Here is an 18,310-nt window from a genome sequence, read left to right on the forward strand (position 1 = left end):
AGAAATTAAAAGTTCCTTTTTCATAGAAAATCAAATCTATTTTAAAATGACCATTGCCTTTTAAGATAACCATTCCTTGCAAAGTGTGTGCAAGGTTTAGAAGAGACAAGAGCAAACACTTCTTATTCTAATAGGATAAAGGTTAAGTATAATACTGTATGACCCCATCAACTACTGACGTTCATGCCATGTTATTGTTAGTGTTGCATGTTAAGCTAGCAAATTTTCAATGAACTTGTGTTGGCTTTACCACAGACACAGATGTTAGGCGGACTCCTTTGTTCATAAGGTTCTCATTATTAACTCAAACCAACTTGAATATTTGACTGAAGGAAAGGACCATATCATTGTTTTCAGATTTCACTCTATGACTTAACTGGACTACATCTGCCAGTTTTAGAAATACCAAGTACTTCTTGGCGCCAGCCCTGGCGTCTTGCTCTATGACTACCACCCTAAATGTTTCAGTTTGAGGAAGTCTCCTCACCATCAAAACAATTTAATAAAAACTTAAATTGTGATTAAGAGTTACTCATCAATTGACAGGGTATACTAAAGTTGTTCTATTTATGAATTATTCCACATAATATTTTAAGTCCAGCAAAGAGAATTCATGTTTAAAACAGAGTAATCTAGAAAGCCAGTAAAATGTTTTCATGATTTATAAAGTCTGTGTTATACTTGAAACCATATTTATTTAATAGGTAGGCTGGCACTCTAGAGGACAGTCCAATCTGCTTTGAATCTATTTTGGGTAGCTTTTGGGTAGCTTAAGGGACTTTCTGACTCTAAATTTAATTCCTCTCTTCACCTTTGTGCACTGATATACTTTAGCATGAATTTGATGGAGATAGGCAAATGAATACTTAGTTTTTATATGGATAATTATGAATTAAATAAGGTTAAAAGCCAATTATAAAAATATTAAAGACAAAACTCTTTCAAACTTATAAGTGAGACCCTAGCACTAAGCATAGAAACAATTTTGTAAGCCCAATTAAAGATTTAAGTTAAAAAAACAACATAAAAGAAATTACAAAAGGTCATGAAATTACTGCTTCCATGTGTGTGGATCACTAACAATAACATAAAGTGGTTAATACTGAGAAACCATCTGTGATGCTTGTTTGAAAGAGAAACATATTTTTGCTATAGTAAAAAGCCAAGGAACGTACATTGTGCCCATCCCTGGGTACTGAGTAAAGGCAGTCATGTCCCCATTATAAAATGCTATGAAAATTCCCACACATTTATAAAGAATAACTTTCCTTTACTTACTATGAGTCACTTCTCCTTCCATTCTACAGGAGGATTTCCAATTCCTATCATAAAATTTTAGAATGGAATGGGACATTAGAAGTCATTTAGTTCAATTCTCTCTCCAATGCTGGAATCCTTTCCCAACATTCCTGATAAAATCCAGCAGTGGCTTAAATATTTCCAGTGATGGAAAACTCACTGCTTCATAAGGTGTCCCAATCCATTGATGTGCAGCTATAAATATTAGAAAATTCTTCCTAATATTGAGTCAAAACATTAATTCCTATAATCCATTTGAACTTGCTCTATTCCCTAAAACACATAAGAACAAGTTCTTTAAGGTCCCATCTACCCTGTATTCTCTCTCTTACATAAGTGTCTTTCAGATCTTTGAATATATGCCACTCTTTCCTCCAAGGTAACCTTTTTGGTTTCTTCAATGATTTTCCTTCCCCTGAATTTAACCATTAGTTTGTTTAAAGTCATGACAGTCAAAACTGATTATAATTTATATGTTGACTGATGGATACAGAAATGTCTCCTCTTTGTCTCTCCTCTGCTCTTTCACTCTCCTTTTTAACATTCTCATGATGAAGGATGAGAATCTGATTCTAAGCAAGTTTAAGATAGTGAAGTTCAACATTATGCATATACATTTCTGGCAAAAAAGGAAAAGGAAAATACCATAGGGGAAGAAAGTAATATCATTTATTAGAAACACATAACTACATAATTCAAAAATATTAATGGGAAATACTGAGAAAGGTTAGTAGACATATAATACTATGAAAATATATACTAGTAATCATGATGTTCTACTTTAAAGTTGAATTTGATTGGGCTTACCATGCTGTATGTCTTTCATATCTAAATGAAGGCTTGACATTAATATCCCAACTGCTTGTGATCTTTTGTTGCTTAATAACTTGACAACCTGCTTGAAATTGAAAGGAAAAAAAGAAAAAAAACAGGAATTAATTTGCAATCCAAACTTAAAATGGCTTAATTCTTTTGTAATACTGGTTCCTGAGCTAGTAAAGAGACCATATTTGTGCCAGTGCTTAAAACATGAAGAAATTATTGTCATATGCTACATTTAAAGATACTTGCTTTATTTAGAACCATTACACATGTATATGACCTAGAAATTAATTATTAGTATCAATTTCATATTTTACCTACTTTCCCAATAGAGTGAGTTGTCAAGAAGAATAATTCCAATCATTTAGAAAATTAGTTTGTTCTCCAGGACATCAACTATTTTCTATACTGGGCTAATTAATACCTGAGATTGTAACAAAAAGTTCTTTTTAATGTGGACACTTGCAACACTGGTCAAGTAAAATTATGAATGAAAAACAAAATGTCTGATCAAGTTGTCTAATGATTTTTCCCATAGAATAGAATCAGAAACCTTTTTATGCAATAATTTCAAACACTACATTTTTTTGTGGGCAGTGTCACTATTATACTCTTCATATCTCTCTATATATATATATTTTTTTCTTTTAAAACTTACTTTCTGTCTTGGAATCAATATTGTGTATCGGTTCCAAGGCAGAAGCATGATATGAGATAGGCAATGGGGGTTAAGTGACTTGCCCAGGGATGCACAGCTAAGAACTATGTGAGACCAGATTTGAACCAAGGACCTTCCAACTCTAGGCCTGGCTCTCGATTCTAAATCAGCTAGCTACCCCCATACTCTTCATATATTTTAAGTTGGAACATTAAAGATAAATAATAGAGTTTCATTCACTACATCAATAGGCATAGCTGGTTTCAATATGCTTCACCAGTTTGTGCTCCCATTAGTTTATTCCCCCAAGAATTCCAAAGTAGTCTTCCTTAAAACAATAATGAAGGTATCTCTAGAGAACAAAAATAGGTGAATCTATGTGTGCATACACACAAATATATTCATATATACTTTAAATATATTGCACATGTGAAATCATATGTATTTCACCTCTTTCTTTATCTCTCTCTTTTTAATCTACTTTTCATTGATATATCCAGATTATAAATTTCCTCTACCCCAAAAACAGACCATATTCATGACACTTTGAGTTTTTCCTAACTCTCTGGTGTTTTCTTTTACAGCTGCTTAGAAAAACATTGGGGAAAAGAAAAACAGTTAAGGTCAAATTACCAGAGGTGACAGCTGTCTTAACAGTTATCATAATTGCCCACCAAGCTTTACTTTTTTGATTGAAATTGGGTCAATCAGAGAACTAATAAAATAATCTTATCCATCTGTCACACAAAGTCACAAAGTGAAACAATATTTGTAATTGCAATAATAACTTTCTTGATGCTCATGAGGGGGGATAAAGAAGAGAAAAAATTCAAAAGCAATGACAAAAACACTTTGTGAAATTTAAGATTAAAAAGCCTCTTTTAGAGAGGGGGGAAATTGTTCTAAAATGTGCCTATCCCTTCATACAAAATTTGTTGTCTGTCATAAAAGGAGTTAAGCATAGATATATGGCAAATTGTTTTTGGCTTTTTTGTAAATGTAATCAAATCTCTATGTTTCACTGAGGAAGTTGTTAATACTTTTTAAAAACTACTTGAGTTTGAAGCCACCCTATAAAAACTCTTTTTCCTTCAGGAAAATTTAACTCCAGTAAGCCAGAACACAACAATTTCTTCTCCTGGAAATTCTCTCTAACTTTAAAAGAACAGCATCTTCATTCTTAGCTACTTTGCCAAAAACAATTCATCACCATCTCCAGGGAATATGTACATTTGTTTATAATGTTCTACCCCCATACCTTTTATTTGAGCATCTGTTTAATATAAACCATTCAAGTGAGAAAATATGCATTAAGACAGATTCAAGGTACTGAATGAATTAGGGGAGAAAGGCTGATAGGATCATAGATTCAGAAAGTACTCATAGACCCTCAAGTCTAATTTCCTCATTTTACAGTTGAGAAAACTGAGGCAGACAGAGGTTAAGTAACTTGTGCAAGGTCACACAGATAGGTTTCTAAGGCCAGATATATCCTCAGGTCTTCTTTACCCTGGGTCTAGCTTATGTTCTATCCACAATTACACCTAGCTTTATAGGAAGGCAGCAAGGGAGAGCATTTAAACAAAAAATGTCTTTACTGGAAAATATGTTGAAAGACAGTATTGTTTTCCTTGTTAGGTTGATGTCTTGACTTGCCCACAAATAGAATTTAAGTGAGATATAGTTATCCAATGTGATCAGGTTCACTCTCTCTTCTTGAGTCATCAAAGTCCATTAACAAGACAAAAATCAAGACATCAGATCCAAGGACAATAGCTCAGGATGCAGAGGATGGTCTTGGTGTTTTGTTTTGTTTTTTATTTCTGATAAGGTCTAAGTGATCCACAATGAATGTTTCTGCTGTCTTCTTGTCCATTGGAACAAACTGTTCTTATCTGCCCATTCCATTAAAGAGAAGTCTTCACATGATTAAGACTGATATCCCTCTAATTCACTTATGCTAATGGCAGAGAGGATGATGTATACATGTGAATGGAAGTTAGCCTATGCAAGTGACACAGTCTCTAGGTTGCTTTCCAGATTTACATCTAGATCTATGATCCTTTCATTCTATGACTGGGCAACTAGGAAATAACCTGAGCTCTGTTTCTTTAAGAGAAAAGTGACTCTGAAATCAACTAGTCCTCTAAAGTGATGAAAATGGAATTCAGAGAGTAAGAAATTGAGACGTGAATAAGGTGTGAAAAAACAGAAGTATCTATTCTAAAATAAATTATCTTTCTGGAATTAAAGTAGTGAAAAAGCAGGAGTTATACATATACAATATAGGGATTATAAGAGAAAAGAAAGGAAAGGAGTTAGAAAGTAATTATGTAGGTATTTTAAAATGTGGGTAGGGGAATTTACAACTTTAAAAAATAAAAAAAAATATTTCCAGATTGCATCTCACTACAATTTTCAGTAATTATTTCCTGACATTTTGCAGTTCATGTTGTCTTCCTCCTCTATGAATAAATTGTCCTTTAAACACCTGTATCTTTTCACAAATCTTCATATTGAAACTGATCCAGAATCCTAGACATGAACATTAACTTTACAAAAATGAATACCTTCAATGCCAGCCCCACTATCTCAGTTCTTCTTGCTTGCAGTAGCCTGAACAGCAACACAAGATCATACATTTGGAGGTGGGAGCCACCTTCAAGATAACTGAATCTCTTTGCTTTATTTTTATACATGAGGAAGCTGAGGCCCAGAGAGATTTAGTGACTTGCTAAAGGTCACTCAGGTATTAAAGTAGTCTGTCTAGAATTTCAACCAAGGTGAGCCGATTCAAAATTCATGACTCATATTACTTTATATCTTCCATATAAAATTTCAACATAAATATACACACTAAATGTGTTTGTCTTGGATACAGTACTTTAGCCATACAATGTCTCTGAAAGTGAGGTACAAATTATTTTAAGTGAGAACACTTACGTAGGATTAGATCATATGGCATGATGGCTAAAATGAAAATTGGAGGTTTTTATTTTTTGTCCTGTCGAAGCTGCAGTTTGATACTCCTGTGTTCAATGACCTTATTTTTCCTATTTTTGGTTCTTCAGTCATTTCAATCATGTCTTACTTTGTGAACCTATTCAGGATTTTCTCAATGAAGCTACTGATCTTCCATTTCCTTCTCTAGCAAATTTTACAGATAAAGTACTAAAGCAAATAGGATTAAATAATTTATCCAGAGTCACACAGCAAGTAAGTATCTGAGGTCAGTTTTGAGCATGGAAAAATGAGTCTTCCTGACTTCAAGCCCTAGGACTTGTATTTACTGTACCACCCAGCTGCATAATCATTCCTATTTATGAGTGACTAAATGATCAGAGTAAGAACAGTGTATGGTTTTATATATACATATATATGTACATATATATGCACACACATATATATAAGTATTCATACACACATGTGTATATGTATGTATGTATTTAGTATTAACCTACTCAAATATTTTTATAAATAGGAAGTTGATAAATTACCAGCAATACAAAATGCAAATATTATCACTTAACAACAACTTTCTGCTCATTTTAAAGAAATAACATTCAAATCCTGAATTTAGATATAGTGTCAAGAGATACTGTCTCTTACATGAATAAAGAATTCCAGAAGTCAATATTTCCTCTGGAAGCATTTTTTTTCTTTTTTTAAAAAAGGGCACATATAATTAATAAAGCAAGAGAGTATCAAATCTATTATTTTTAAACTGAAGTTGGTTACACAGAATACAAAAAAATTTTAAGAGCCTAAAATGTATTTTTATAAAACATGTTATTCTATAAGAGCCCATTGATATTTTAAACAGGAAAAGGCATCACTAATTTTGTTTAACCATATTTTGTATATACTACTTTGGGAGTTAGGGAAGAAGGGATTGTGTTGGGAGTAAAATTGCTTAAGTTCCTATTCCTTTATTCACCTTCTAAATGAGGTACCAATAAAGTAACACAATATAGCACTAATTCGCTAAATATGCCCATTTGTGTATGTGCCTAAAGTAATTCCCACAGTGAAAATGAAAGGAAAGGAATCATACTAGGCAGAAATCTTGGCCTACAGGCTACAGACTATAGTCGCCATTCAAATGAGAAACAACAAAAGACTGGTAATCACATCTCTAGAAGACCTAACAACATCAGACAACTACAAAATTCCTTCAGTCTCAGACCTAGAAAACTTTCTGAAAAAAAAAAATTTAAATATAAAGGAAACTAGAGAATTTATCAGTGGGTTAAATGACTCTGTTAAAGGCTTCCTGGTTACTGAAAGGCTCCAGTGTCAGTCAATAAACAAACTATATGCCAAATTTGTTCCTGATCAGATAGCATGAGGCCAGCAACCACACACACACACACACACACACACACACACACACACACACACACACACACACACACACACACACACGAGGCCAATGTAATACAGATGCTACAGATGCTAAATGAGGTCTCTGGAATAATTCTATGAAGATTGTCTTTCTCATCACTGACCTTGCAGTAATTATAACTAATCCTAAAGAGTTCCAAAGTGTTTACATATAATACCTCATTTTTTCCCTTCCAACTACCCTGGAAGGAAGGTGCAATTATTATACTTAATTCATATATGAGTAAACTGAGGTAGACAGAGGTTAAGTTATTTGTCAAGGGTTACACATGCAGCAAAATATATAATTGAGGCAGTGTTCAAACTTATCTCCTTAACTCCAAGTTCAGTGCTCTATATGCCAAATTTGTTCCTGATCAGATAGCATGAGGCCAGCAACCACACACACACACACACACACACACACACACACACACACACACGAGGCCAATGTAATACAGATGCTACAGATGCTAAATGAGGTCTCTGGAATAATTCTATGAAGATTGTCTTTCTCATCACTGACCTTGCAGTAATTATAACTAATCCTAAAGAGTTCCAAAGTGTTTACATATAATACCTCATTTTTTCCCTTCCAACTACCCTGGAAGGAAGGTGCAATTATTATACTTAATTCATATATGAGTAAACTGAGGTAGACAGAGGTTAAGTTATTTGTCAAGGGTTACACATGCAGCAAAATATATAATTGAGGCAGTGTTCAAACTTATCTCCTTAACTCCAAGTTCAGTGCTCTATTCCCTGTGACACCCCCATGAATTATAATGTGAATAAAGAGCTGACTGGAGGAGGAAGAAGGCATAGTGGTAGAATGAATAATAATTGGAAATGTATTAGAAATGAAAAAGAAAATTAGTTAATTATGATGTACAGGTAATGACAATGGGAAGGGAGAAAAATACTGAAGTTTAGAGGAGAGATGCAGTAAGGAAAGGCTAGATCCACTAAGTTAAAGTCTCCTCTAAGCAGAGAAAGATAAGAGTCAACTTCAGAGATTAGGTAAAGGCAAATTGCAAAGCAAAATCTAAGTTTGTGAAAAGCTGTTGCTGGTCGTGAAGGCACCAAAGCAAACAGACATATCCCAGATATAATGATGTCCAAGGGCTGTACAAAGAACCACCCAAAACATTTAACATAGGTAGGAAAGTAAGAGAAGAATGAGAATGACCACTCAAAGAAAATAAAATAAAAGCTTAGGACAGAAATAATATCCTGTGAAGGAATAATCTATTCAGTTTTTCATTTCTCAGGATTCTCCCTGGTTTGAACAACATGGTATAATGGAAAGAACACTAGATTCTCTTAAAAGCAGTGTAACTGCATCTTGAATTTCCTATAGGTTACCAGTTGGAAGCCCCATTTTACCACAAAATCAACCTGTCCAACAACCAAATATTTTCCTCTAAACCTCCTCCTTCCTGATTCCAATGTTTCTTTCTGAGCAACCACTATTCATCCTGTATCCTATTGTCAACATCTTGACATCTTGACATCTTTTCCCTTGGTCTCAAATATCATATAAAAATAGTTGTCATTTGTCTCTACATATCTCCTAAATTGATTTTCATCTCTATTCCTACTACCACCATCCTAAATAAGATTTGATAATATCCAATTGTCCTACTAAAATCACCTAACAAGTACTTTTCACTTATACTTTCTGACACATATTTGTCCTGCAAAATAGCCCTTGTATATCTTCCTGAATAATCTCTTTATAAATAGATAAATATAGATAGATAGATAGATAGATAGATAGATAGATAGATAGATAGATGTTAGAGAGAGAGATCGATAGAAAGATAGATAATAGTGTTTTGCACCTCACTTCCCCTTGAAAACTTTTAGGAGCTCTCTATTACCTGAATAAATTTTAAACTCCATTACCTGGCATTAAAGGTTCTCTATACTTTGATGTCACTCTAACTTTTCATTCTTATCAATCAACAAGTGTTTATTAAGCACCTACTATGTAACTGCCTCTTTGCTAGTTCATATTACGTGGCTTCATTCAATGCTCCCAATGGGGAAACTACTCAGTATCCCCCAAACACATGTACACACACACAGACACACAGACACATACACTCTGCTCTCAGCCTGGTTGTTTGGCTTTTGGCTCTCTTTCTCATACCTTTCAGTATTTTATCTATCTTTTAAAGTTCAATTCAAGACACTGTTTCCATGAAGTTTTACGATATTTCCCAACTCTTCTGTCTTTCTAGTCCCTTACAACTTCCTTCTTTCAGATCTCTTTTGGCTTTGCAGATTTTAATTGATCTTCTTTTGTCTTTATGCACAAAATCTTAAATGTGCTAGAAATTCCACAAGGGCAAGAACTTTATCCTAGCTAAATTTTGTAACTATTTCTATGTTTTAAATGATGCTTGATACTTAATGAATGAGTAGTTAGAAATTAGTGTATTTAATTTCAAGCCAGGGATGTTACTAAATTATCCTTGGGCATATCACTCAATTTTGTTAATCTATTGCTTTGTGTCTAGAAGGCAGATAAGATACCTAGTTTGTCAACTTCAAAGATTGAGGGTCAATGAAATAATACACTTAAAGGCTTCTCAAATTTATGTGATATTATTCATTAAGTAATTACAACTTTAAGGAAAACTATTTTTGAAGGCATTTCTACCCACAGTTTATAATACACAGACCATTTTCAGGCAGAATGATATTTGAAGTAAGAAGCTATACAAAGATGCAAACCATCATTTACTATGAGGAAGCCCTCTTGAGACCAGAGAGCCTATTCTCTGACACTTTCCCCTCTCTCCACTCTTCAACTCCATAAATATACTGTTGTATATTAAATGACTGATTTTGAATGTTTGTTGCCTTCAGGCATATTAATAGGCTTTGGTCCAGGGAGAATAGGAATTAGACTAGCAGTAATCCTCCTAAATATCTTTGGATCATTATTTAGAGCAGAAGACATCTCAAAATGCCGCTTCTCTCTATTAAAAGGGGAAGAATACAATGTGTTGGATTTTGAAGAGCAAAAGGTTATCTCATTTATGAGTCCACCTCCACAGTCAAGGAGGGCTGCAGTTTTATTTATATCACCAACTTTTTATGTTCATAACATTAAGTCTCGAGACAGGGTGAGCCACAGGCTCTGGCTGGCAGGCTGACCTCACAGTCATCCAAGAAACATTCCAAGGCCCTCCACAGACAACGAAAGGCATTGACACTGACCATATCCAGGAATGACATCTCTATTCCAAATGGCTGGCACCAGACATTCCTATCCACTTGGGCAGCTTATGCTCAAACAAAAAAACAATGGCAAAAATATATAATTTGATAATTGAAAAAGGGACATCTGATATGTCCCAGTAATTAAGAAGGATCCAATTGCCAATTTGTCAAGGTTTTTCTGGCTCCTCAATTTTTGTTCCTTGGCCCAGGTATAAACTCTTGGCTTGCCTCATACTCCACCTCCCCTTCTTTGCTCTGGCTCTGCACCATCCTTAAATGGAACAAAACAACTGCAATATTCTGATAGTTTGCCAATGGACTGTGTGGTCACAGAATGTTGATTTTTATTGAGTACCATATTTGCTTTAAAACCAGTTTGGTCTCTTTTTTAGTTGAAAAAAGACTCTTGGGTCTATCCTTATTCTTGAATTTATTGGCTAATTTATTTTAACAGCTGGTTTTAAAAAAAACTTACTTTCTATCTTAGAATCAATATTAAAGATTGATTTCAAGGCAGAAGAGTAGTAAGGGCTAGGCAATTGGATTTCAGTGACTTGCCCAGGATCATATAACTTAGAAATGTCTGAGGTCAAATTTGAACCCAGGATCTCTAGGCTCAACTCTCTAGCCAGATTCCTGCCTTTATTCTGCTATTTTTAAGCCTCAATGTCCTCCAACTAAGGTTCAAAGATCTATTCAAAGAAAATATGCAAATCATAAAAGGATCACACTTGGGTCAGTGTACCACTTATCATTTTAACATAATAGCCAACACTCATATAGCTTCATTGACAGATGTTTTATTTCAACATTCTTCCCCTCCTTAGTCACCTTCTTCCATTTAATATAAGAATATTAATCAGAATTAAACAAGAAAATAAAATTTAAATCCTATCATAAACCTAAGACAATATAAATTTGCATACAGAGAAGTTATAATTCCACTTATGTGAATCATATCCTATTCAAAGATGTAGAAAGTATATTATTAATAAACAGTTTAGATTTATATGCTCCCTATCAGACAAGTAATACTACTATGTAAATTTTATATATTATGTAAAAGAGTCACAGAAAGATTAGAAAATCTGCTCAAATTCACCAAGATAGGAAAATATAAAACCTAAGACTTGGACCTTTAAGGTATTTTGATTCTAATCCCAATGTTCTTTCCACTATATCAATATTGCCTCCATCCACAAGGTATACATATGGAGTGATAAGGGAGTGAGATCATATCTAGACCTGGCTACCAGATGATGAAATCAACCATATTAATCAATGAGGGGAGAGTCTTCACTATTAACTTTTTTCCCTTCTTGTGTGTCATTGCATTTAACAAAATAAGGTCTCAAAAGACAAGGGCTAAGATATTTGTTAATTCTATATGGGATCTAAAACAATGTAGTTATTCAAATAGTTAATAAGTATGATATAATCACAGTTGACCTAACTATTTGCTAAAATGTTATTTACATATGTATCTTTTTTCCAGTTTACTTGTCTATCATTAGAGTTCCTGGTTTGGTAGACTTTTGAACATAGTAAAATATCTATAGTGTAGTATTAAAAAATTGATCTAAATTGAAAAATATATATATGTGCATATAATATAAATCTTTTCTAAATATATTACTACATATGCATACATGTGTATTATGTGTGTATACATGTATTTCTAGACGTATGTGTATTTGCTTGTTTATATGTGTGTGCAGGTGTGTATATACACACCAGGAATATCTCTGTTATATCAAAGAAAGGGCAATAAGTACATCTTGTCATAATAATATCCTTGATCCAATCAGTGGCTACTCCAGTTTCAAACTGTCTTTTTAAAAAAATAAGCTGCTATTTATATTCACACAGTAATAAGTAGAAATATACATGAAGTTTTTGAAGAAATGATAAAACAATGAAATAAGATGCTTCTCAAATTAATACTAATGATAACAAATGCCCAGCCCCGCATCTATTCTGGTAAAATCCAGAGAAAACACACAAAAATAGTTTAGCCTCCTTTCTTGAAAACAAAAACTAAGATTATATTTTTTATTCCCTGAATACATTTTTCCAGTTTAGAGAACTAAGTCATGTACCATATGTATGTATGTATGTGTATACATGCTATAAATTGGCCTTTTCCTTCCCAATTTACCATAAGAGAAAGCATGTTCTTTTCAAAAATTTCACTAAGTTTCATTGTAGAACATGCCTTCTTACATCCATCTCTTAGGATTTAGTTTTCTTCAAAACATAGCTTAGAAGCTACCACCTGAATGAGACCCTTCCAGATTCTCCTCCATTCAATAATATCAACATTATTTGGATAATATTTTGAATATACTTTTTTAAATTTAGTTATCTCCATATGGGTAGGATTTTCTTTTTCTTTATATTCCCAGCATCTAGCTTTGGACCTTTCACATAATAGCCACTTAAATATTTGCAATTGATTTGCAACTTTTGACAATGTTAGTCTTATTCGTTGAGTAGGAAACTGTCAATGACTACTGCAGAAAACTTCTTGAATAATGCATGATAAATAAAAAAATACAGGTATCCCTTCCACATTGGAACACAGAGATGCCAAGATCTAGAACATCTACATAACATTTTTGGGCCCTCTCTTTGAACTAGAGAAGTCTGATTTCTTCTTCTTTTATTAGGTGTTTATAATATCCTATTGTAAAATTTGGGTTAAGTATTTAGTTATAGGCTATACATAGGTCAATGTTAAGATATCTTTACATTTCCAGTATTTGTGTGTTGTCTACTGGCTTTCTTGTTCTTTTTGTAGGCTTTAATTTTTTACTTATTTTAATCTTTAAAAAGAAATTGTATATCTTTAGGACATTAAAAGAAGAAATCTGTTGATATTCTACAATATTCTACATATATTTTATGCATTTCTGAGTTTCTAAATTTTTTCTATGTTATCTGCTGGCCTGAATAAGCTTGTCTGGAGCTTCAGCAAAAGTTATCAAAAAAATTTCCCATTTAATTTCTTATGCCAACCTGCAATATATCAAAACTGATAGGGAATCCATAATATGGAAGTGATACCTGTATTTTTAATGCCAATGAATGTCTAAAAAAGCATGTGCATTAACGAAGTCATAGCATATGACATATACATCAATGTCATAGCATCAAAGTACACATTTCAATGCCATCTTAATATACACATTTCAATATGATATCATTCACAGCAAAAATATCATCTAATAGAAGAAATTAAAAAGAACCAAATCATCTCCTACCTTCCAACCACTAGAGAGAGAAAAGGTTCTAGAACTGTGATATATATATACATATACCCTACTACCTAAAGTTTTTTAAAATACAGAAAGATTATTACTCACTATTTATATAAGAATCTTTCACCTTTTATCTTTTTTCTTCCTTTGTATATTATGCTCTGTATCAATTTACACTGAGAAAAATTGAATGTAGGGAGATTAAACACTTTATGAGGTTAAATTTATTGCCTAAGTGTAGATTTCAGAAAAAGGTTCAGATTGTTTTATTCCCTGGACAGTATTTACTTTGAATTACTTTAAGTGTTTTGCAATACTTTTTTTCTACTCTAATTTGCTATTACAGTAAGAAAAATAAGAACAAATAAGCTTTCCTTTCTAGGTGGTCTCTAAGCATTTTCTTGAGATTACATAATGTCTTCCAAAAAAGGATTTCTAAATTTTTAAGAAATATTTGATTATTTCTATAATCACATAGGACAACATTCAGTTGTTCATGGACTGATTACATAGTGTGTAAGCTATTTAAACCTCTTTTTTCTACTCATATTCTCTGCCTTGCATCTTGTCTCTTCCATCAGGACTTAGCTCTAAATTCTAGTTCATTCTACTCATTTTTTTATTGATCCTAGTATATAAAGCCAGACCTACAAAAGCAAAAACTCCATTTGCTTCTAACTCATATATCAACACAATCCCAATTTTTTTTTAAATCACCAATCTTTATTTTTGGAAATTACATGCTTACCAACTGGCTGATTTTCCAAAAACCTCCTAGTGTTTGAAAGTGAAAATAAATACTAACACTGATTTGTCAGTGTTCTCATTTGTGATCATCATGGTTAGAGGCTAAATGTTTCAATACGCACTTGATCTTCAAAAGCCAAGAAGTTCCCTCTCCCTATGGCACTATTTTCAAGCCATTTCTTTCTTCTCACTGTCCAGTTTAAACTGGGAAAATCTACTACATTGTGCCAAGATAATTTTGCCACTCCTCCTTCTAAACACATTCACCACTTTAATTATTTATATATTCTGTTTCCTTTTCTCTTCTCTGGCCCCATACATCCTATGCTACCTATATGAAATTCAGCAAAGTGACAAAATAACTTCTACTTATAGCAACATGTTCTTATGACAGGATAGCCCATTTCTTTCCTTTAACACTCCCATTCCACAAATTATTCAGTTTTATAAATTATCTACACCATGTTTCCTAGGAATAAATTCTGTTATCTACCATCTATATAGTTGTTAGTTTTATTGGCTCTTTATGTTGACATGTATTTTGTATATCATCTCTTCTTTATGGAGCATAAGATAGTGTTTTTGACCCCAGAAGTGAACAAAAGATAGAGCTAGTTTATACTAAATAATTTTATAGAACCCAGTTATCTCCCTGTAATGAATTTTAGATTTACTCCATCCTGCTTAGTCTTTAGAATTCTAGCAACCAGGACTTTTTACACCCCTACATAAGGATTAACTGTAGGGGAAGATGGTCTGTGACCTGCATATGCTAGCAAGTGACAAATCAGAAACAACTGACTGACTCCTGGGCTGTCCTAAGCCAAGGTTAAGCCACCATTGGTACATGTGAGACACAGGAAGTGATGTAAAGAACTGCCTTTATATTTTGCATCACTTCCTGTGAGAGGGGTTTTTGTAATCCTTTGTGGCTTTGGACAATTTTGGCAGTGGAGTTGGCTGTGAAGAGCTCTGAAGTGTGGATCTGGTGAGACTACTTCCCTGAACAGCCACATGGTGAGTGATAAGGTTCACTCCCCTTTCCCTTGACCCTTCTGAAGGTTCCAGCCTCCAAAGAGGCCCCTCATCTTGGAGGAGGCCTCTTAGATGGAAGCTGAGATTGATTTAATCTTCTGAGAAGGTTCCTTGGCTGAGGTGTCTGACTCCCCCTGACTCAGGCCAGACAGGAGTAAATCTTTACTCTTTTCCCTCTTTCTCCTTCTTAATTTCTTCCTTCTATTGTAAATAAACTACCATAAAACCCATTCTGTCTTGAGTATTTCATTTAGTTTTAGAATTTAAATCCCTGGTGACTACTAAATAATATATTCAGTCTCAACCCAAAATTTTACCCTTAACAGTCTGGCTAATGCACAAAGGTTGCTGTTGAACTATGTTATGCACAAACTATATTTGTTTGATAGGCTGATAGGCTGACCCTGATTCCAATGATAGGTCATGGATGGGATTGATGGTGGGTTACTTTTTGGCTTCCATAGCACTGTACTCTCTGAACATTAGTTGAGTCTCTTTTCTTTTGTGATTTAGGTGCTGATACAATATATGTTTGTCTTTGATTACGTCTTAAATGCTGGATTCCTAAGCCCTAAACTTAATATTGATATGGCTCTGTATCTTTTTATGGTTCTAGAATGCTTATTGCTATGCCTTTCATCTATCAAGGCTTACTTCTACTCAGAGCCTTTATTCATTTCTGGAAGTCTTCATTTGCAGTTCTGTAAGGGATGATAGAGCTTATAGTCATTTCTCTATTTTTTTAAACTCATCCCTCCTTTTTCATTTTTAAAATCTCTTAGGGAATTTTGGAGGGATCTTTGAGGTTCTAATATCCTGCTATTTCAGCTAGAAGTTCCAAGACTTACATTTTAAACAACATTATTGTGCTCTTGTGGTTGAAAGTCATGGAAAAGTAATCTATGAAAAAAATTGCAGAGACTTCCAGTCAAGATGGCGGCTTCGAGAAAGCTAAAGTTCAGATCTTCGGAAACCCTTCCCTACCGAGCTGGATAAGTTTGATGAATTTTGCTGGGCAACCGAGCTTGCTGAGGATCACCCACAATGCGTCCCTGTTCACTGTGTCGAACGCCTTTGTCAGGTCTATGAAGACAATGTAGAGACTCAGGTTCTGCTCAAGGCATTTTTCCTGCATTTGCCACAGTGTGAAGACAATATCAATGGTGCTATGATCTGGTCAGAAGCCACATTGTGATTCAGGCAGGTTCTGCTCTGAAACAGATGAGAGGAGTCTGTTGAGTATAACACGGGCGAGGATCTTTCCGGCAGTGGAGAGTAGTAAGATGCCTCTGTAGTTGTCACAGGCTGCTCGTGAGCCTTTGTTCTTGTATAGGGCTACGATGGAGGCATCTCTGAGTTCTGGGGGCATGTCTTCCTCTTCCCATATGCTGGTCAGCACTATGTGGAATGCCTGGAGCGCCTTTCCATTTAAGGCCTTGTACACCTCGGTTGGGATCCCATCTTTACCGGGTGCCTTGCCTGCACTCATTTGTTTATTGGCTTTTTGGACTTCCTCTATTGAAGGAGGGACATCAAGTTGTTCAATGGAGCGGTTTTGGGGGATCTGGTCAAGGGCGCTTTGGTCGACTGAAGAGGGTCGGTTGAGAAGCTGACTGAAGTGTTCTTTCCACCTGTTGCTGATTCCTTTTTTATCTTTTATGAGAGTGTCACCGTCAGAAGATAGCAAGGGAGTGGTGGTGGGTTTTAACGGCCCATAGTCTTGAGGGCACTGAAAAATTGTAGTTTTTCATATCAGCAAACTGCTGGATTTCTTCTGCCTTTTTTCCCCACCATTGGTCTTGCATCTTCCTGATCTCACGCTGCGCTGTGGCTTGGAGAGATTTGAATCTGTCCTTTTAAGGAGCAGAGTTTGGGTTATTTTGCCACTCCATAAAGGCTTTGTTCTTCTTGCTCAATAGGTCTTCAATAGCAGTGTTGTTCTTGTCAAACCAGTCCTGGTGGTTGTGTTGTTTTGGGCCTAAGTCTGCCTTTGATGTTTCCTTCACTGCGTCTCTGAACTGGTTTCATTTCTCGGTTGAGCTTCCAGTGAGTGGTCCCTTGTCAGACAGCTTGTTGTCCAGGCAGGACTGGAATGTTTGCAAATAAGATGAATCTCTAAGACGACTCACGTTGTAAAATGCGCGAACTGTCTGGGCGCGTTTTGGATGGCGAGGCACAATACGCATTTGAAGAGTCGCTCTAACCAATCAGTGGTCTGTCCAGCATTCAGCTCTTCTCATGGCTCTGGTGATCTTTACATCTTGGATGTCTCGCCGGCGTACAATGATGTAGTCAATGAGATGCCACTGTTTTGATCTTGGGTGCATCCACGTTGTTTTATATTTGTTCGCCATTTTGAACATAGTGTTCGTGATGGTGAGTTCGAACTCTGAGCATTTGCTGAGTAGTAGTAGGCCTTTGTTGTTCATTTTGCCCACGCCATGTTTGCAGAGCACTCCTTTCCATCTTTCATGGTCCTGGCCAATGCGGGCGTTGAAGTCTCCCAGTAGTATCAGCTTGTCATTTGTGGGCACTGAGAGCAGGACGGCACTCAGGTCAGAGTAGAACTGCTCGATGGTCTCCTCTGTGCTGGTCAGTGTTGGGGCATATGCGCTGATGATTGTGGCATACCGGTCTTTGCTGAGAGGCAAATGGATTTTCATGAGCCTCTTGCTGATGCCCACAGGCAAGTCTGGCAGCTCTTTGAGCAAACTGGTCTTGATGGCCAGGCCAACACCATGGATTCTGTCTTCATTTGAGGTTCTACCTTTCCATAAGAAGGTGTATCCAGTGGTGGGTTCGCTGAGTGATCCCTTTTCTGGTAAGCGTGTTTCGCCTAAGGCTGTGATGTCGATGTTATATCGCGCCGGTT

The 18,310-nt window shown here is 35.1% G+C and overlaps 1 protein-coding gene across 4 annotated transcripts in view; it reads right to left on the reverse strand.

The window, feature by feature from the left end:
- Positions 1-18,310, reverse strand: part of FMN2 (formin 2) — a 473,310-nt gene that overhangs the window by 307,739 nt on the left and 147,261 nt on the right. For 2 of the 4 annotated variants that reach the window (XM_056816081.1, XM_056816079.1), the window contains exon 7: positions 2,107-2,197. In XM_056816081.1, the coding sequence (XP_056672059.1) occupies positions 2,107-2,197 (91 nt within the window). The remainder of the gene's footprint in view (positions 1-2,106; positions 2,198-18,310) is intronic. The other 2 variants (XM_056816082.1, XM_056816080.1) reach the window with 1 other exon arrangement.

Source organism: Monodelphis domestica, chromosome 2 (genome assembly GCF_027887165.1).
Source record: "Monodelphis domestica isolate mMonDom1 chromosome 2, mMonDom1.pri, whole genome shotgun sequence".
NCBI classification, from domain to species: Eukaryota; Metazoa; Chordata; class Mammalia; order Didelphimorphia; family Didelphidae; genus Monodelphis; species Monodelphis domestica.